This window comes from Falco rusticolus, chromosome 4 (assembly GCF_015220075.1).
Source record: "Falco rusticolus isolate bFalRus1 chromosome 4, bFalRus1.pri, whole genome shotgun sequence".
NCBI classification, from domain to species: domain Eukaryota; kingdom Metazoa; phylum Chordata; class Aves; order Falconiformes; family Falconidae; genus Falco; species Falco rusticolus.
In genome coordinates, this window is record NC_051190.1 from 25,748,023 (window position 1) to 25,769,140 (window position 21,118).

Here is a 21,118-nt window from a genome sequence, read left to right on the forward strand (position 1 = left end):
TAAGACACTAGGCAAATTATAAATACTAAACATTTATTATTTGAAGGTTGCAAGACTCCATTTCAAACAACAGGGCAAGGTCTTTCATTGCCGTTAGGATTTTGTTTTGTTTCTTTTAAGGGGAAAGAAAGAAGAATGAGAAACTGGTGTAAAGATACTACCAGAAGCAGTGCAAATTTAGATTAATCTTTTTCTTACCTACACTGTCCCAGTGCTCAACTGCCAAGCTAAGCCCTTCCCAGCTGAATAAAGTCTAAGTTTAACATCATCCAGTTTCTTGTACAGCACTGAACAAGAATCACAGCTCCCCTTCTTTCAGTCTTCCCCTACAAGAACATACCTAGTATAGCGACAGCCTTACAGCAACAGTAAAGCCTGGAGAAAGCCAACATGGTGACACTTCATAAAAATTAAACCTGAACAGAAAGGAAATTAAGAAAATTTAACCCTCATGATCAGCCATGCACAGTGCAGAGATATCCAGTAATGCAGTTCACCAGAATTGTTTTTCCAGCTTCCTGTCACAAATACATTTTACACATCTACAGAAAGACAAAAAGGAAAATCATATAATCCAAGAACACTTTACTTTTGGTTTTAAACTAAGGAAGGCAAGCTTTTAAACAGGAATTACTGACATCTTACACAAGTCCATCATATGTCTGTGAATGGGAGGCAAGTCTGGCCTCATAACAATTGCTCACAATGGGCAAAAAAGATTCATTAGAACTACCAAAAGCCAACAGGACAGTCAACATCAGCAGCACCCATCGCTTTCTGTCCTGGCGACGCCTACATAGACGCGCAGACCGAAGTCGGCACATGCAAAGTCCCATCATTTCTGTGATCTTGCCTCAAGCAGAAGGCAGGTGCTGCAGCTTCTGGGTCCACAGCCTCCCTCCAGCAAATACATTAGAATGTGATGTTTGCAAGACCTATTTGAAAAGAAAAGGGGAATGGGGAAGGGGGAGAAACAAGTGTTTAGTCTTATACTACCTGTACTTCACTACTATTAGGAGTTAAGACACAGGAAGGACACTTAGAGAATTACTTTTTCTTAAAAAAAAGGAAGTTAAATGTAAAGGATTTGGTGGGAGGAAAGGAAGTTAGGGAACAGGTTGGTCTGTACTTTTTAAACCCTTTTTTTATTGTGATGCAGCAATTAATTTGAATAAGCCAATCTGAAGGAGTACTGAAGTTATTAATGACAGAAGAAATAAGACAGGCTGCTGCTGAACCGAAGGATCTGCCCATGAAATTAGAAAGAGAAAGCTGGGGAAAAGTACCATGAATCAGGGCAGCAAATTCACACTGGATAAAGAAAACCTGCTTTAGATTACAACACATCCATGCATTAGATATTTGTGTCCTTTGAGATTTGCCTTTTTTGACTTCTAAGATATGCTACATTGTTTAACCTCAGTACCCAAAATTTTCTAAAATATTTCTCTAATGACAGCAAAGGATAATACTGGAAATCCCAGGAATACTGGCTACCATGAACAGGTGAACATTTTGGCCTCATCTCCTCTAGAAATAAGTTCTCTATTACAGTCATCACTTATTAGCCCTAAGAAATTAAATGGAAAATGTGCATTTCTGCAGCTCAAAGCTGTCGAAGTTGTAGGGTTCAGGTCAGCAGATGCCACAAGCCAGCATCTGTTACAGCAGCAGCAACAGGGTACTGAAGGTCTAGTTTTACCAGCTGGATCAGATGCTTTGCTACTCAGTCTGGCTGCACAACTTCAGCAGAGATTACATCTATTCACATTCACTAAGGAACAGTCAATAAAAATTATTCTTGAGTACTGCTTTGTCAGGAGCAAGGGAAGGGCAGAGAAGGAGAAGGCGAGGAAAAAATAGATGGAACTGGCAGGCAGAGAAGTTTTCTGGTCCTGAAATAGCAGACAGAAGTAGAGATAAACTGTGTCTGCAACAGAGTTGTCTTTCCAATTTGGACATGTAATGGCTGTAGATATCAGTGCTTCACCTGAACCACAATTCTTTTGACTCTATTATTTCTTAAGCAGCAGCAACATATACGGTGCTACAGAAGGCATACAGCAAGTCTCTCTGTTTCAAACAAATTCCAGTCTAAGGAGAGACAGAATTTTAAGAACAGAAGGGTTAAGTTCAGAGGGAATTTTTTCCCCCAGAGAAAGTAACATGTAAAACTTCAGTCTCAGATAGATATAAATGGGGACAGTACTGAAGAAGACTGGGCTAAGTAATACAAATTTATTTTTATATTGTCAGGACACTGTGATTCTATATACCATGTGCCCATATGGCACTTTACATGCATAAGATTTGTAAACCTTCAATTAGCACTGATAGTATGAAACAGGCAGTTATTTAAAGTAACCCATACGGCATCTTTCAGTGTACAAATTCTAACTCCCCTTTACTCAACAGGCTTCCTGTTGGGCAACTCAGATGCCCATACAAACCCCCCAAAGGCTGTGGAGAAACAGTCACGAGACACCACCTGGAAGGTGTTCACAGCCCCAACAATGACAGAGAAGCAGACCCCATTCCTGTGCCAGGATACTTCTACCATACAGCTGTTGTATATAGCCCCAGTCTTTCCACATAATGATTTCAATGTGGAGGGTCACCTCCCAGATGTTGGAGATCATTACCCAGATTACTGCTGTCCTTTGAAGCCCAGCAGATGCAGTAGTGCTGCATTAGTTGTTCAAACAGCTCCTTTTCATCTAGGAATTCAAGTCCTTCTATTCTGTAGGAATAAGATAAAAATTGTGATTCAAGCTGGAGTCTCAACACAGTTTTTAAAGTATTCATCTTCATTCTATAGAAGCTAGAACTATGGCCAATAAGGCAGTTACCTTTCCAGTAAATTAATACAGGTATACCAGCACTACAGCTAGTTTTTGTTGTCAATGTATGAAACAAGTGACCCACAAGATGTTCCCTACTTCTCATCCCTGGAATTTCCTGTTCCGGGACTAATCTGTATAACTTCTCACAAATATCAGTATTTCTCTTCTAACCCCTTTAACTGCATGTATCTGGTCTTGCTGGGTTTAAGGAGACACAACAGTACAGCCTAACGGAAGATTTATCTTCATCAAAGATTTACAGTGAACAGTTGAAGATGGTATTTTCTCCAGACAATCAAGTCCATATTATGTCTTGGAAGAGTGATGGGTACACCAGTGCAGTTTCTAACAACTCTCCCACATGAGCTCATGATGAAGCACAAACCAAATGGTATACATAAGATCTGAGGATTTTTTCCCTAAAATGGTTCCTACCTAGGATTTTTAAAGTAAGATCTTTGAATGCCTTCCACTGAACAAATGGGAGAACTTCTCCCAAGCTGTGCTTGCTTTAAAAAGTTTGACCTGCCACATTCCTCTCTTGCTCTAGATTACTTGAATATCAGAGTGTTTATTTTCCATGCTAAATATTTGGAAGGGCTGCTACTGGGGATCAAAAGAGGCTGAGAGGCAAAAGTTCCTAAATACATTCACAGATGTGCAAGTGCTGCAGAAGAACACTTTTGTGAAGACTTTTATAAATAGAAAGCATTATTTGCCTCATTAACACTGAGGGACAGAGTTTACATAACCTATTTCTTGGCATTTGGAAAAAGTGGAAGGAGCTGAACAGATCTAAGATAGTCAAAAATTCTGCAAAAAAAGTACAAGCTACGTCTCTCCACAAGTGCCATATGGCACAATCACACAGTCATCGTACCTATTTAAATACCCTAAGGTTTTCAGTCTCACCTGTTCAGTTCCATGGCTTGAGAAATCCCCATATGTGAATACTTATTTTGACCAAAGTAACTTGTTTGGCTAATTCAAACTATAGTTAATAAATGACTCATAGCAATTCACGCTTCATATTATATGTACTTAAGAAGTTATTCATTAAAACCAGTTTCCCCCTTTTCAGCTTTTCTTTAATGCAAAACGTTTAACAAGATCCATGCAGATTACCGACCGTTAGAACAGCCTTTAGTTATACCCTCTGTGTACTAAGCTCTGTCTACAGACCCAGCAGTCTAGCTCATAATGATGATATGAATGAAGATGCATCCATCTGTTGAGGGAGAGTCACGCCACACTGTTGGGCACACCTCTCCTCCCTCTCCCTCTTTGCTTGCATAGTACAATAGGTCATAGCACTTAATTACTGCCCTGCCTTGGCTCATTACCTAAATATGCTGTCAAGGAAGAAGGGAGCTGTCACAGTTTAACCACAGCTGGCACCCAAGTACCATGCAGTACTTGGGTCACTCCCCCTGCCCACCCCCCCAGCAGGATGGGGAGGAGAATCAGGAAAAAGGTAATGCTCATGGGTTGAGATAAGAACAATTAGTAACTGAAATAAAATATAATAGTAACAGTTGTAATGAAAAAGGGAAGCGAGAGAGAGAGAGAGAGGAATAAAACCCAAGGGAGAAAAAAACCAACACAAAACCTAGTGATGCGCAATACAATTGCTCACCACCTGCTGACCTATATCCAGCTAGTCCCTGAGCAGCAATTCACCCGCCCCAGCCAACTCCCCCCAGTTTCTGTACTCAGCGTGATGTTCTGTGGTAGGGAATACCCCTTTGGCTAGTGCGGGTCAGCTGTCCTGGCTCTGCCCCCTCCCAGCTTGTGATGCACCTGCTCACTGGCAGAGCATGGGAAACTTGGAAAGTCCTTGATTTAGAGTAAGCACGACTTAGCAACAGCTGAAACATCAGTGTGTTACCAGTGTTATTTTCATACTAAATCCAAAACACAGCACTGTACCAGCTACTAAGAAGAAAATTAACTCTATCCCAGCTAAAACCAGGACAGGAGGGAAGATCAGGACTGGTCATTTTCCATCCACTTGTAGTAAAAAAACAAACTGGTAAATAATCTTACCTAGGCCTATAAGCCTGGAGCAAACACCTGGATGTTATCTGCCCTGAGGACATGAAAAGCAGCTGCTTTTTCTGAGTGTATTTTAGAACTCCACTCCACCCATCTAGTGTTGTGGAGACTGGATGCTCACAAGTAACATCTTGGGTACTGTAAAAACTCAATACAACATTTCTGCAGCACCTTTTACCTGCAAATTTCTATTATGAGATGCTTTATATTGCACCCAAATAAAATATCACTGCTGCCAGTCTGCTCCTGGCAGAAATAACCCTCTGGATCATTAACGTTGCTCTAGGTATTATCCTTAAAGCTCTGCAGAGCTTCAGACTCAGACACGTTCCGTCTACCTAGCCAGCATCCGCAGGCAGCCTCCTCTCTGTTATACTAAGGGATCCCATACTGCATTATTGAGGTGAACTACCTCAGAACTGGCATCTGAAGATGACTTTTGACTACAAAGCAAGCTATCAGTAATACCTTTTGACATCAGCCTGTGGCAAAAAGCTGTATACTTTCATCATATCAATGGCACGTGCGGTTTCCCAGCCATTTAACAGCAATCGCTCCTTCTGTAAAATAAACAAGCAGCACAGTTTTCAGAGGACTCGAAGAAAAATACCAGAGAAGAGTTTTTCCCCTTTAAGGATTTTGTAGGCCATATGCTTGACCTGTTCTTTGAAGAGCTTTTATACTCTTTTCTAAGCATCTGCTGCTAACCTCTGCACAGAGAGGACAGCTGGATAGATGGAGCTGGGCTCTGACCTACTGCTGCTGTTGTACAGCTGCCAAATCTAAGTGATATCAAGCAACCATGGCACTGACAAGAGGGAACCATCGTAACACGGATGGCAAAGCGTTTCAGTAGGTAGCTGCTGCCCCACTCCAGACCTGCTTTGGTCATTGCTCTGAGCCTTACAGTGCACGAGGTAGAACCTGCAGACAGATTAATCTGGTTTAATTTCAAACACACCCAGAGCTCTGTGCCCCTTTTACCTGAGAGTCTAAGGATCTGCAGACTTCCACTCCAGCCAGGTTACACTGTCGTCTCTGCAAGTTCTCAATCATGATCTGTCCAAACCGGTCTGTCATATTCACCTCAGGTAGAGAATGAGACAAAAGTGTTCCCCCTTCCGAAAAGAATGTAACCGCACTGAAAAGCAGTAACTTGGTTAAACTCTTGAGTTGTCTGTGTCATAAAACGTACAGGATAACATTAAAGTAAGTTTCACATTTTTATACCAAGTCTCTTTTCCCACTGCCACAATCTCCTTAGCTACCTCACGTTTACAAGTTGAGTGCCAATTTAATGGTGACAATGCTACTGCCTTTACAGAGGGACGGGGCACTGAAAACTGACTCTGCTTTAAGCTGCTGGCAACTTGGTTCAGCTCTCTAGGAGTGATTTACAGCTTGGAAGATCCTGTTACTAATTCCTGGAGCCACCTAGTTCCCCCGAGGCAGCATTTTACTTTCACACAGAGAAGCTGAGTTCATGCTGATGTGATTTTTGCTGCACTTTGCCAAAGAACACAGAGAGGTAATTATGTAATGTTATACACTCATACCCAACATTCAACATCATTTCTTTTCCCTCTGTCTTATCTAAAACCAATATTCTATGATTTTCTCCACATATGGATTAAGTCTCAGTTACTTTGGTTCAACATAGCCCAGAAATTGTCTTTCAGAACAGCCGTACATTCTTTACAATAAGCTCCTCAATCTACAAGGTAAAACACATTACTTAAGTAATTCCGCAGAAACTGCTGTCTACACAAAAGGGTATGGCCCAACTCTTATTTTACAAGCAGAACTCCCACTTTTGAGAGCTATTTTTATGACAATAACCCAGGCCTAAAAATGCCATTTTTGTTTTACCTGCTCATAATTTATAAACATCGCCACTGGAAAAGTGCTTGCTGCCCACTTTAAAAGATTTGCAGATTGCTGTGGTGTCATGTAAACCAGCACACACTCTGCTACCAGAAGCGTTGGCAAACTTTAAAACAAAAAAAAAAAATACAAACAAACAAGAGAACAATTTCTAGCAAAAGAACAAGAAAAATCTATAAAGAATTATTAGCAAACAAGTAATTTCACGTCCCCACATTTCTTAAAAGAGCTAAAGAGCTACCCTTTTTACAAACTAGACATTTAAGACTGAATGAAATCACTTCATCAAGTTGACTAGAACTGGGTTTTCTGGCAATCGACGACTTAACTGCAGGGGACTCCCATAGTTACAGACCAGAGATATTAGGAAAAAATCTCCCCTAAGTCAGCCGGACTATGAACGTTGAAGAATGCATATTCTCTAAGTCTTCTCTGAACTGTGATAGCATGAACTGAATGAAGTGCATATTAAAATTCATTTTGCTGAAGAATTGTACCCTGTATACACAATCTGCACTTTTTAGTAAAATTAGGAATAAAATACAAATTTAAAAAGTTTTCTCTTTAAAAAAGTTCTAAGAAGAATTTTAATTAGACAAATCTGTTCAATATCTGTAAAATAAGCTTTGCATATTATCTAACAAAATGCAATCTATCATTTGCACATGCCTCTTCCTCCTCCATCCACAAAACCCCAAAATATACATCTACAGGAGTAGTGTTCCTTAGAATTACGGAGTTTTCTTTTAATTGCTAGTATGAACAGGAAAAAGAAAAGTCACTACAAGCAGGAGAAATCCACAAGGAGCAGCAATGTAGGCAAGCAAGGCAAGATTTCAGAAGATGAAGTGTAAAGATTTAAATGGCAATTTCATGCATTCTGCTTACCCATATGCTCTCTCCCACCCAGCCAGATAGCTACTATTTATATATCTTGTATTTGAAAGGTATGTCCATCATCCACTCCAAAAAATTAAATCCTGCCCCTCCCGCACCTCCCAAAGCCTAACGCTTGAACAATAAAACCCCAGATATTAGCTTCTGGAGTTAAGTTCTCAAAGGACTCCATGGTAATCACTTTACCGAAAGGTCTAGGGAACAATAGGGGTTTTAAGTGGTGGCAACAGAAAATAATTACAAAGATAAAACAACAAAATAATTTAACACTGACAGAATTATTCTTCATTTTGCCAGCTAAGCTCCCAGAAATCTTGATTCATATAGCTCTTACAAGGGTAGAAGATGTTTACTGATCTAAGTACTACCCATCAGTCAGCATTAAAACTAAATGCAACTGAACCAACTCTTAAAAAATGCAGTTTATGACATTTTGATACATCTCTAGTTTAGAGGTTCCCCTTGAATAACATGATTCTACCAACTAAATTTCAACCAAATTCAATCCTGAAGTAGAGAAAGGAAATTCCTATCAGCTCAGAGGCAGCAAATGGCTGCTGTGGGAGCTCATCCCCTCCAAGGCAAGGGATGGGGGAAAGCAAGAAGGAATTACAGGTGCCTGCCCTGCAACGAGAGCTTTGACTTGTGTGAAAGGATCATATACCCCAAAGGGAACCAACCACCAGAAACACATTCACAGAAAGCCATGCTCCATTCCCCACAGTGTGTTAAGAGCAAAAAGCAAATAGTTCTGTAACATTTCATCTTCTCAGGAAGGACAAAAACACAGTTTGCAGAATAGCTATGCAAGGAACAACCTTGCTTGAGACTTGGAACTACCAAGCAGTCACAGCAATGCCAGCCTGCTCAGCTCAGTGAGGCTGCATGAGGTGTCTGAACAATTCCTTCTGCTCAAGGGCTCAGGAAAAGGTAACCATGGAAATAGCATAACGAGCACTGGATGCAGATACTGTATGTCCAAGCAAGACTTGACTCTCACCAGTACGCTTCCACAAGCCCTCCTTAAAGAACAAATAAAAATAAATCTTACTGTATATCCAGGTTATGTTTCTTTAGCTTTTCCTCCAAATCTGATGAGAAACGGAGATCTGCTCCTACTATGGAATATCGACTGGAGTCTAGGCTGTGAGAATCTACAAGTTTAAAATTTTGAGAGACTAATGGTTACAAATAAGAGGAATGTTAAAATTAGAAATTAAAAAAAAACACCGCAGGAACATATGAATTTGAAGTCAAGAGTTTAATACGTTACACCTAACAATTAACAGCAAACTCGTCTTTTTAAGGCATTAATTTCCCTTATACCTGATTGTTGTGGTTTACAAGATGGTGGTATATGAGCACCACACTCTGCAGCAAGCCTACTCTTTCACTCTGCAGCCACTCTAATGCAGATAAGTTATACCACCCGTTACCATGGTTTCAAGGAATGCAGAGAGAAGAAAAATATGAAGATTAAAGGCAGGGTTTTTCATTTTGTTTGTAGAGTCTAGAGGAACAATGTTCCAAATATTAATAATAGATATAGCTACATAAATTAACAATACATATAGCTATATTTTTTTATATACATATATAAATATATAGAGGTGTCAGACAGATTTGGGGGCCAAAAGAAGTTATCATTTAGCCATTTTGTATGATCTAGTGATGGTATTTAAATGTAGAGTCAAGTCAGAAAAGATATTCTGAGAAACGAATATTCATCCTGGGATACAACTGGCAGCAAGCTCCTGTAAATGCTTTCCAACACGAAGGAGGAACTAGTCGTAAAGTCAAAAGATACTCTGCCATACTAGCAAAACTGTAAGGAAGCCAGCAGCAACATGAGCATCTTGCTATCAATAATTCTGACAACCAGCTGCAATCAATTCAACTAGATGAGCCCAGTCCCCATAGCAAGCATTTTACACATGCAGCATCAAACCCACTTAGACATAAAAGTTCTGAGGGAATATACCAGATTGCTCTTTCACGCTTTAGCTTTACTAGAGTAAAGTCATTAGGACTGAATAGTACATAATTTTACCCTCTTACCATATAAGTGTGACAGAGCAAACAGTAAAATAAGTAAGCTAAACAGTGGAAAAAACACCTCAAAAGTGAGAGTTTAAAGTGGTGTTGTAATGGCCAGTCAATACCCATCTGCAGCAGCAAGCTCTGGCACAGCTCCAGTTGGGATCCTGCTGCAGACCGACACAGTTCCTGCATGGTAATGTGGGAGCAGATGTCAAAAGCTAAGTGAAGAGAGAAAGAGAAGCCAAGTGGCTGAAGAGACAGGATGAAAGGGGTTTTCCGTTTCAGGAGAAGAAAAAAAAAAATTGTACATGTGTGCAGGAAGGCAACTTATTAACTTAAGCAGTGCTTCAAACAGTCTGGAAGATGTACCTCCATTTAGTTTCCAAGTGACCAACTGTTCGAAAATGGCATTAGCAAGTGACAATAGCTGTCTTTCCAGCAACACATCTGAACATATACAGAAACCAGAACAGTCCATCCAGACTGTTCCAGGGGAAGAAAAAAAAAAGTTGTGTGGCAAATGATTCAACATTTTGAGTCAAGGTTTTTTCCATGTACATGTTCTGTAATAGCTTTACTACTTCCCACACCCTTCTATTTAAGTTATTATATCAAGGCCATGATAATGGCATCAAAAGCGCGCCACACAAAAATCCCCACCACACACAGGAAAGTATTTATATAGTGATCAGCTTGCTGTCCAGAGATACAATAAGCATCAGTCACCACAACAAGTATTGAAACTAACGCGATGTTCTTGTCCAGTTTCATTGACTTGGACATACCAGTACGTCAATTGTAACCAGAAATAAACTACAATTTTTTAAGTGCTCCAGTAACAGAAGTAGTACAAACACTTCAGAGGTGGAAGTGAATGTCTCTTGCTCACATCATGTTGATTCAAACACTCTTATCACTGAAGAACTGGAAAGAGCAAAACTTCTCAAACTTTAGGTTAGAAAACTGTCCTTCAAAATGGTTCAAATTTCAACAATCAAAATTATTAACATTGTTTTTAACAAGCCTATATATGCAAGAAGAAACCCCACAGAATTCCTGTTATGCCTTGACATGGTGGGAGGTCATGGTGACATCCTCAGTGCTGAGCTGCGTGGTCCAGCAGACAGTTGCTTTTGGAGATGTAGGCTGTGGATAAGCGAAAATAAACAGCCACACAGCCATAGCCTGGTTATTCAAAGTTAAGTACCGGGAAAAAAACCCAAACACCAAACTAGAACAGGATTCTTCAAGGGTGATTTGATTCAGTGGGAATATTCTTTAAACCTTAAAACCAAGTATACTTAATGTCTTAATACAAGACTCCTTGCAGCTGAAAATTTTAAAAGGTTAAGAAAGCTGATGAGGAATGGATTGTCACTCCACTTCCATCTCCAGTATCTGGGCTGCCTGGTTCTCCTTCTTCAGTCCATTCAAACAGAATGTACTTGTTCCTCCACACATTTTCCTGCCAACTTCCCTCGACTTTCTGCTGATGGTTGTTGGCAAACACAACCACAGACAGTACCAAGGCAGAACTGCACACACATTCATTATATACAAGCTGATAAAATTGCTAAAAATCGTACATTTTAAACATATCTGAAAGCACCTCATTAAATATCTCCATAATTCATACATTTCAACATTTATGATCAAAACTTTTATCTTGAAGGAAATTTTAGGAAAAAATATGAAATTTACACTAGACAATTTTAAAATGCAAAAAGAGAAGCAAAAGGAAAAAAAGCTAGAGAAAAAGTTAATTTAAGCTAAGCCTCTTCCTATGTTCCCTGTAAGATTTTTTTGCTAGCTTCCACCTTTGGCCTATACATGGCATTAAAAAACCCTTCTATATATAAAAGTCAAACTAGGCAAATAACTTCAGCATTTTAAAATCAAACTGACAATGGCTCCATCACCTCACACTTGGATAACAGACATTCATTTACTGCAAGGCAATGGCAGCTGATGATCGCTGGAATTGCCGTTGTTCCCAGCCTGGATGCTAAAAGTTGAAATATGGCCATAAAGACCCCAGAAAATAACATACTTCAGTTAATGCTCTGGCACCAATTTCTACTTCGTTGCAGAGTACGACACTCCAAGCATGAAAATCTGTAAACATGCTTCCACCTTGACTGAGCAGCGTTGGTGCAAATGTATTTCATGATACCTGCCTACCTACAGAGGAGCTGAAAAAGCAAGTTTCAGCTTGCTAGCACAGTCACGTGGTCTCCATTGATTTCTTCCCGTGAAGAAGTTTCTTTTAAATTAAGCAGTTTTTTTTGGTGTTAAGAAAAAAACTCTACTTTTTTTTTTTCCTTACTGTAATCTCACTCTTCTGGAAGGTGTCTGCCACCGTGACCTCCCCCAGCCCCACATGCTCCACCAGAACTCTGTGGCTGCCAGGAGCCACTGCCTTCCCTCCTGGCCAGGTGAGAACACCACCCACGCTGCACTAACATGCAAATCCGCAGCAATTTTCAAATAAATAGGGCCACCTCGTTGTGGCTTAGGCCAACTGCCCTAATGCTGGCATAGCCAGCAACATTTGGTGGCTTAATCCATTGAAAATCCCATATTCCAAGCACTAATTCCTATCCAGGCACCAATAATCCATGCTGCTTTTTAGCAGAGTTCTTTGCTCACGACGTTCCTTTTTAAGAGCACGGAGCTACCTTATGGTTTTCAAAGTTTCTCTCTTGTACTTGTCTGCAGTGAAGGTTTGAGATATACCAGATTCAGATTTCATTTGAGAAATGCAAGGGAGGGGGGAGTGAAGGAGAGAAAGAGCCCCACCACTCCAGCCCACCCCATTTACTCAACGCAGACTCTCAGCCTAGGCACATGTTTCTGCTATCTATGCGTAATGCAACAGAGAATGTTTCGCTCTGATCATTGGCACAGAAGTAACAATACAAGTAGTTTGAATTTAGACATCACTGCAGTAACCGAATAGTAGCAGCTGCTTATAGTTGCCTCTTGACCTCACTGCAATAATTTTTTTTTTTTTTTTTTTTTTTTCACAGAAACATGCCACCAGCAAGTAAATGCTTCGGTTTATGGTGGCCCTCTGGCACTCACCTACTACCTTAATCTGTCTGCTGAAGCAGCATTATAGAGTCAGGTGCACAGAGCGCAGTGTTTCTTCTGCTACAAGAATTCACAGTTATCTTTCCTTACTCTCTTCTCAGATTAGTCAAACAATTTCCTGGAGGTTTTCCAAGAGACAGCATGCAGGATACTATTGACTCAAACTGATTTCATTAGGATTTTCATCTGAAGGTATCCTTGGCAGCTTTACAAACAACCAGCCCATACAGCCTATTCTGCAGGCTCACAGGCACGATACAGTATTGGTCTCACTCAGGCTGTTTGTTAACTACATCAGAACAGGGTACATGTCAAAACACAAAGATATTTAGTTTGTCTGGCAAGTGCAGGATCATCCCCAACGCAAGGCATGCAAGTCATCAAGACAGCAACACTCTCTGCGTTGGGTCACAAGCAAGTTTGGAAATGTAGGGAAAAGCAAGGTGAAAAAACCAACTCCCAAAGCTGAACTACACAGGGGCAGAAAGCGTATGAGTGGCACTGAAAAGTAATAGTTCATTGAAGTGTAATTGGCACTTGCAATATAGCAAAGGTGAAGTACTAACTTCCCAACTGCCATAAACAAGATAGTGCTACTGAACTTTGAAAACAATTTAAGCTGGTATTGCCACAGCAATGTCAAACTACTGGAAATCTAACATTCCCTTAGAAATGACAAAGCTGTTCAATGAGAAGAGTCATCGTGCTGCATTCAAGGGCAGAGGCCACAAATACTGGAATTAAATATAAATATTGCAATACCGGTATTGCAAGCCATGCTGTCATTGCTTTGTCTAAAGGGGAAGCAGAAAGCAGATGCTGCCCTGAAGCAAATATGGTGGTCTGTTAGCACTAGCTTCATGAAATGAAAACGTTTAGTGTGTGAAGAAAAGCTGCAAGAGTCATGTTAATTGATATTACAGTAACTCAAATTCCAAAGCATCTAAACAAATTATTCCCGGTATACATGAGACAACAGAAACTGATTTGAGAGGGGTGAGGACAGGATGGAACAGCATCCCTCCCCAAGATTCTAATATCCTCGTCCATATCCCCTCCCCAAAACACACAAAAATGAGCAACATTTCCCCCCTACCTGGAAACACTGCTTCATTATGCCCCACTATACTCCCTGTGACAGGCGGTATTCCCAGAACTTAGTCTAACACCTGTATCAGGTCAGACCAAAGGTCCCCCTAGTATGGCATCCTGCCTCTCACAGATGCCAACAGCAGCTACCTAGGGAAAGGACAAAAAGAGGGCAAACACATACTACTAATACTGGCATCTATGTTGGTATCTATCTTTTTTCTAAGAATCCTTCCATTTGACTTGGATTTCTGGACCATTACTGAGTCAATGTTTTGATATATCTACTTATTACGATACCCAGCTCTTGTATGCAGGCAGCGATAATCAGCCAGCAGCCTATCATTTGCATGTGAGACACAAACTACTTTTTCCACCCATGTGCATCACTTTATAATAATCCACATGGAAATTATCACCAAGTCACTAATTTCACAAGATTCTTCTACAGTTCTTTACCACTCTGAAGAGTTTGGACTTGCCAACAAGCTGCCACTTACTAATCACTCTATTTTCCCAATCATTTCTTAAGTGTTGAACAACAACATATCCTTAAGCACAGATCTCTATCTCCCTCCATAATGAAAATTAACAACATATGCCTACCCTGTATCCCCAGCTCTTTATCCATATGAGAACCTTTCTTCCTCCAGAAACCGTGCAATTTCTTTGGCACGCTTTGGTAAGGGACACTGTCAAAACACATTTTTTAAATGCAAGCACTGTATTAATTGGATGTCCTTTTCCAACGTGTCTGTTGACTCTTACAGAGAACTGCAGTAGGTTTGTGAGGCATAACTTACCTTTACAAAAGCCAGGTTGACTCTTTTTCAACACATTATATTATTCCTGTGTTCCACTAAGTCTGTCTGTTACAGTTTCTACTAATTTGTCCAGTAGAGACATCAGTCCTACTGGCTTGTAGTTCCCTGGATTTCTCCTGGAGCCCATTTGAGTCACAGCCGCCACCTTCCAGTTCTCAGGTACTAAGACAGTTTTAAAATGAGAGGGTATATACCAGTTAGTAGCTGAGCAAATTCATTGTCAAGTTCCTTTAGATCTTTAAGAAATCTCTATTAATCTGTTTGACTTGTCTACTTATTCTACAGCCTCTTCTGGTGGCACATGAAGCAGTTCCATTAATTTGTCCTTACATGGGAGTTTCCACATGGGTTTCACTTGAACTGACCCTGTGGTTATCGAGTGCCAGTTCAAACTGGGATTCCACAACAGAATTCCACCATCTCCAAGTTAACTGGACACAACGCAACATCCCAAAGATCTCAGTGCAGTAAAGCCTACATCAGCCTGGTTACAGTAAAATTGCTACTCTAAAGTATTTAAAACCCAGCACTGAGAAAGAACAAGAGAAACAGCTTTAGAGAAATAAACCACTCCAATACACTCAGTGATGCATTAATTGCTCTTGACTGCTGTGACTTGCTATTAGTAGCTTTTGATCACAATACACTGCTGCAACTTGTTAACTTTGCAGTTGTTTTGCTGTACTAGACATATCTACAGCTGTTCAGTAACACAAATACCATCAAACCCTTCTGATCGACCTTGTATTAATGTCTTTTTAACAGTGCTTACGCAGCATATCTAATTGTATATAAGAAACATGTTACAGAAGGTCTCCTAGCTGAAACAGTGGTACTTAGAAGCCCTTTTTCCAAGATGGGGCATTGGGCTTTCATCTTTTGAGACCTGAATGTACAACGGAGAATTCTGCCCTTCAAATGGCATCTAAATGCTTGGTAAGTTAAGACCTTCTAATATACAGCAATAAAATGTGCATAATATGCATAAATATGCACGACCAAGTTAGTGCATGGCAGTACTCTGACACAAGTTAAAGCACTAAAAGAGCCTTGGGGTAAAGCACTGACACCTTGCCACTGGCAGCAGGAGCACACCTCCTCACACCCTGTGCCCTTCCTCACGCTTTGGAGGGCCCTTTCAAGCCTTCCAGACCCTTAGCTAGAATTGTGCTTATTAAAAGCAACTATACTCGTAATTGTATCAGGGAACACAAAACACTGCTGGCTCATCTGCTAACACAAATTAGTTGGTACTGCAGATGCAGATAATTACTGTTCCTCCTAAAGGGTCCAAAGCAGCTACTATAGTGCACTATGATATTCAGGCACTGAAAACATTATTCAGTGGTACTCGGACCTTTCTTTCCCCCACAAGTAAAAAGGTTTTTGAATTACAGTTCTGACACAAACATAATGAGGCTCTAAGGCAAGACAGTACAACCACATGACACTACCTGAATCTAACATCCTCTTAATACTGAAATGTAACAAACAGCACTGGCTTCCAAGAACGGACTTTGCAGACTGTATTTCCTCTGCGAAGACTCCACTAAATGTAAAGACTTGTGCTCTTAATGAGACAGAAAGATAGAGGAAAATAGATATTTTAATCCAGTATACATGGCTATCAGTAGCATTTTTCCTTTTCTGTGATAGAAAAGAAAACTTAAGCTATGAGAAAAAAAAAAACTAAACAACTTTCTGGCAGAATAAAACCACTTCAAGAGAAGACATTTCTAATATGACATAGAACAAATGGGCAGGAGTCTGTAAAAGAAAAAAGCCTCTTTTCCCTCCCAATTTTCTGTCCAAACAGCATTTCAAACATTAAAAGCCTGCCCACATAGCAGAACAAAATGATCAGAAAAGTTTTAAAAGTGCCACAGTACATTGCTGACTTATTTTTAAGATGACTCACCTATTAGAAAAGAGTCCCCTGAATGGGATTCCATAATTGGTTTTGACAGGGGAGGTTTTGATCTGTGGGAAGAAGGAAGAAGCATCTCTTAGAAGTTAAGCTTGATTAACAGTGTGCTTACAATTTTTTTTTTAATAGATAGATAGATATATATACACACGTGTATGCGTGTGTTAAAAACAGAAGAGAATACCTCTGCCCCCTACCGGAAAGAAAAGCGTTTGCAAGTTAGAGACTTTGTACTACGTTGCAGTTGAGTTTTATACCCAATGACTCTTAAGTTTTGAGGTAATCATTCAAGAGAAATCCAGACACTCTCTTCAAGTATCCTCCATAAGCCTTAATGTATTCATTCAAACAGAATAGTTACGTACAGTACCAGCTATCCTACCTCTCTAACTGAACATGCAAGTCTGGGAATTTACTGCTGTCTGCAACAGTAAAAGATGATGACTTAATCACCTCTAATCACCGTAAGGCTTTCCCTGCCCATTATATTTTACATAATTAAGAATAAAGTCTGCTTGCTTCCCTGAAGTTTCCACATATCAACTTCTCCAATTCGGAACACTGGCTATACAGTCACATGTATGACTTGCCTGCACAATGAAACCTTTATTATAAATCCTACAGCATGAAGAGTTTCTCAGAAGAGAGATGAAATAACTGTAGCTTGCAATTCATGACATTTTGCTGAATTACATTCAGTTTCATCCAGCATCATACTTACTTGATATTATGTATTTTTCTTGCAACTATCATTGGAAAATCCACTTCAAAATATTTTCTAGGGAGAAGATTTTCATCCTGAGAATTGGAGCAAGACTCTAGAATTAGGGACATTCAAGTTTCACATGCACACGACAGGAAGATATAACCTTAAGCCCTAAACAGTTTTTAGTTTACACTGGCGTTTCTAAGAGTAATGTGGGACAATGTCCCACAGCTTAAAAAAATGCCATCAAAACAACAAGAACAGCTGAGAGACATTTGAACATCCTCTAAGCATTAAGGAAATTATTTATCATCTTATGTAACGCAGCAATCCTAGACACTACATCACTGAAACATATATTCCAACAATGTACTATCAGGATCTAGAAGAGCACAGCAACAGGAAACTATTATGACATTTACCATGATCTTCAGCATATTCCTTAGAAAGGAGTCAGAACATTTTGCACAGGTTTACACAGGTGGTGACCACACACTTCTTAAACCAACAGCCAGACTACGAGCATACCACAACTCCTCTACTACAAAAAAAGAGGAAAGCCTCTTCATTTCACGATGTCACTATTTGACACTCAGACAGATAAGCTGCACCAGTTTCTCCCTATGGAGCAATCCTTTTGTGATGGATATGTACTGCTAGTTCTAGCTCGTCAACCTCATGAATTTCTGACCAGTAGATTAAATAGGTAGTCAGGACACTGAAGTGCTCAGTTAACCGAATCCCACCTTCTGTATGTTAATTACACCACACCTGCTCTTTACAAGGAGAAAGAATTGGAATTACAGGACCCACTTTAGCTTTTAAAAAACAAATAAAGTTAATAAAAACGTGTATTGACACATTTTTCATAAGAATGCAGGTAAGAAAAGAGCTTCACATTTCAGAAAAAAATAATTATTTTTTCCCTTCCACTGACTGAAATATAATGAATTGCAACAAAGCAAAATGTGACTGGCCTCCTCGGGCTTTCTTCTAGAAACCAAATTTACAAATGAATATGCTAACGAGAAGACAAGATGACTCAGAGGTGTGTTCACTCAGAATGATACTATCATACAGTATCTGAATAATCTGAAAAATTTTCAATTACATATATATGTAAATGTGTGTGTATTTACATATACAAATTCACATTTATATTAATAATTCAGAAACATGTAAATAGAGCCTTTACAATCCTGTACTTCGGGACTTTATTCCTCTCTTAGTATAGGATAAAAAAGTGAAATCTTAAGGCTTAGAGGACAGCAAATTGTGGCTTTCAAGCTGAAAGTCCACTAGAGGTCAGCTTCGTGTCACGCACATTTTGGTAAAAGCCCATGGGGCTGAGGCTTAAAGGTACCTAAGCTAATAAGCAAGGTGAGAACCGAGGCAGAGCAGCCAGGGCAGTCTGCTGCAGCACTCAGCCTCATTGCACACCTCTATGCTGTACTACAGAATGCAGCACCGATGAGCCCTCACAGAACAGTGCTTCAAATGTCCACACAAATCTTTGTCTTCAGCCAAGTTCATTACTCTCGGCTACCATTACCTTTAATCGCCAGAACAGGGTATCCATGCCAGCACCAAGATTAACAATTTGACAGTTGCATTCTGTCTTCTTTAGAAAAGCTTTAATCAGATAACTGACTCCATGAACACGAGCATAATAGCCTGTTAAAAAAAAGGGGTTTTTTCATTATTATTTTCATGTAATACTTGATGTGTAACACCCATTAAGATTTTTAAGGCGTCTGTTTAAAAAATGGTGTTTCTTAGGAAGAATAACGCACTCTTTTAAAGATACCTAATGGGGTTTGGGTTGGTTTTTTTATTACTAACAAGATCTGGTGCACTGATAAAACAGGATGCCTTAGGTAAATAAAAGTTTTAGTCAAGTTTCACCTCAAACTAAGCAGAATAATTCTACCTAGCGCGCACACTTTTGTGGAGACCAGAGCTGATGTACCCCGCTGCCCTGGGTCAAACCAATCTTTTTGATTGCTTTGTAGAGATTACTGCTTGCTGAGAAACAGAGACATTCCACTCAGAATACAAAAAGCAAAAGATAAAAAGAGTTTTGATTTAAAGCATAATATTTAAAAGAGCAGATACAGTATGGAATTATTACTGTGAAGGAAACTTGTCTCACTTATCTCCTACACTCCATAATACCCAGTATAGAAAGCATTTGTCAGGTGCTCTACAAGACCTGTTAAGAACCTGTTTGCACTGTCTTCATCCACATTCACATGCCAACTTACCTCTATTGATTTCAGGTGCTTTTCTTTCTTTGGCTTGTCTCACAAAATACTGGATGTAAGGGTCCTTCCAGTAGCCAACACTTACAGCAAACCTGTGAGGAGAGGGAAAAAGAAAAAAAAAAAAAGAATTACGAAATAAGGCCACGAAGATTTACTCTAAAAGATGTACAGGCTGGACAGGTCACTCTGACCTGGGTGCGTACACGCAGGCACAGTTTAAAAAAATCTGTTGAATGTGGGGACCTATTTCAGTTAAGAAGTTATCTAAAGTCTAGTTAAAAGTTTCAGCTGTTGCCATATTAAGCATCTTTTTAATGGCCTCTGCACTATTTGATGAACTCCTGCAAATGAAGACCCTAATTTCAGTTATTTCCTCCTTGAGGAACCAGCAAACAGAGGAATTATCTGTCTACACTTCCTCAGAGCACACACAAAGCATGCTTTACTTCTACACATCTTTATGCTACAAGCTGCTTGCACTTATTCCAGAGCTTCTACGTATCACTGTAACATACACAACAGTACTATTTATTCTAATAGAACTCACTAGTTTTACAACTGATTGGAAAAGGTGAACTCTCAAAACCAAACTCAACAACCCAACAATCTGCTGCTACAGCAATAACAAAGAACAAAAAGGCAGCAATAACAGAAGTTAAATTCATGGCCGCGCACAACAGGGCAACAAAACTCCACGCTCCCAGCACTATTCTCCAGGGGAGGCGAAGTAAAGAATTCTGAAAAAAATCAGGATTTTTTTTTTCCTGAGATATCGCTGATCCCCACTGCCAGGCTGTGCAATTCTAGCTACCACTGTACACTGTCTCATAAACCAACTCTTAAGCGGGGCAGGTGTTTAATAATAGGAGCTGGAAAGCTGGTGGCAGACCTGAGGAGTAAAGCCGCTGACCCAGGTGCAGGGCACCCCCCCGCCCCCCCAAAGGCGGAACGCTGACGGCGTTAAACACCTTCCCAGTCACCTCCGTGTACGCCCCCCGGCCGGTGCAGCTCCTGGGCCCCGGTGAGACAAAGGACACCGGCACGGGCGGGCATGGCGGCACCCGGGGACAGAAGGGGCTCCTCCCCGGGGGCCGGCCCACGCCTGTCCTGGCCCCCACCAGCACCGCCTCAGGGCCGCGGCCCGGTGCGGGGGGACGCCAGAGGAGCCCGGCCCGGCCCGCCCCACCGTTTCGCCCCACCGTTTCCCCCCAACAAGGCACCACTACCGTTTGCAGACGGACGCGTCCTCACACGTGCCCCGGACCGCCTCATCCGCCTCGTCGAGGCCGGCGGCGGAGAGGGCGTCGCGGGCAGCGGCCGCCATAGAACGCGCGAGGATCGGCCGCCCGCCGCTGCCGCCACCGCCCCTGCAGCCTGCCCCCCGCCGCCCTTCATTGGACAGCCTCCACAGGGCTGTCCGCCGTAGTTCCACAGCGATTGGTCTGGAGACTTGTCCATCCCTACAATGTCCAATGAGAGAGTGGGAGCTACACCGC

The 21,118-nt window shown here is 40.8% G+C and overlaps 1 protein-coding gene across 1 annotated transcript; it reads right to left on the reverse strand.

Annotated features, from left to right (window-relative positions):
* Nucleotides 1-16: 16 nt before the first annotated feature.
* Nucleotides 17-21,007, reverse strand: LCMT1 (leucine carboxyl methyltransferase 1). The gene is made up of 11 exons (XM_037385048.1): nucleotides 20,849-21,007; nucleotides 19,623-19,714; nucleotides 18,911-19,032; nucleotides 17,374-17,450; nucleotides 16,644-16,705; nucleotides 8,731-8,833; nucleotides 6,768-6,888; nucleotides 5,883-5,984; nucleotides 5,367-5,458; nucleotides 2,643-2,740; nucleotides 17-935 (listed from the first exon to the last, which is right to left on the reverse strand). Exons 1-11 carry the CDS (start codon nucleotides 20,944-20,946, stop codon nucleotides 913-915), a joined length of 990 nt encoding a protein of 329 aa, XP_037240945.1. The 5' UTR covers nucleotides 20,947-21,007; the 3' UTR covers nucleotides 17-912.
* Between the last annotated feature and the right edge of the window lie 111 nt (nucleotides 21,008-21,118).

Bases quoted from the DNA above. Each gene is read 5' to 3' on its own strand.
- LCMT1 (XM_037385048.1), bottom strand. From the start codon at position 20,946: ATGGCGGCCGCTGCCCGCGACGCCCTCTCCGCCGCCGGCCTCGACGAG. The intron at 8,834-16,643 runs GTGAGTCATCTT...TTAAACTTGTAG, and splicing joins AGGGGACTCTTTTCTAATAG to ATTCTCACAGCCTAGACTCC. The intron at 936-2,642 runs GTAATGATCTCC...CTTTTCAAATAG, and splicing joins AAAGGACAGCAGTAATCTGG to GTCTTGCAAACATCACATTC.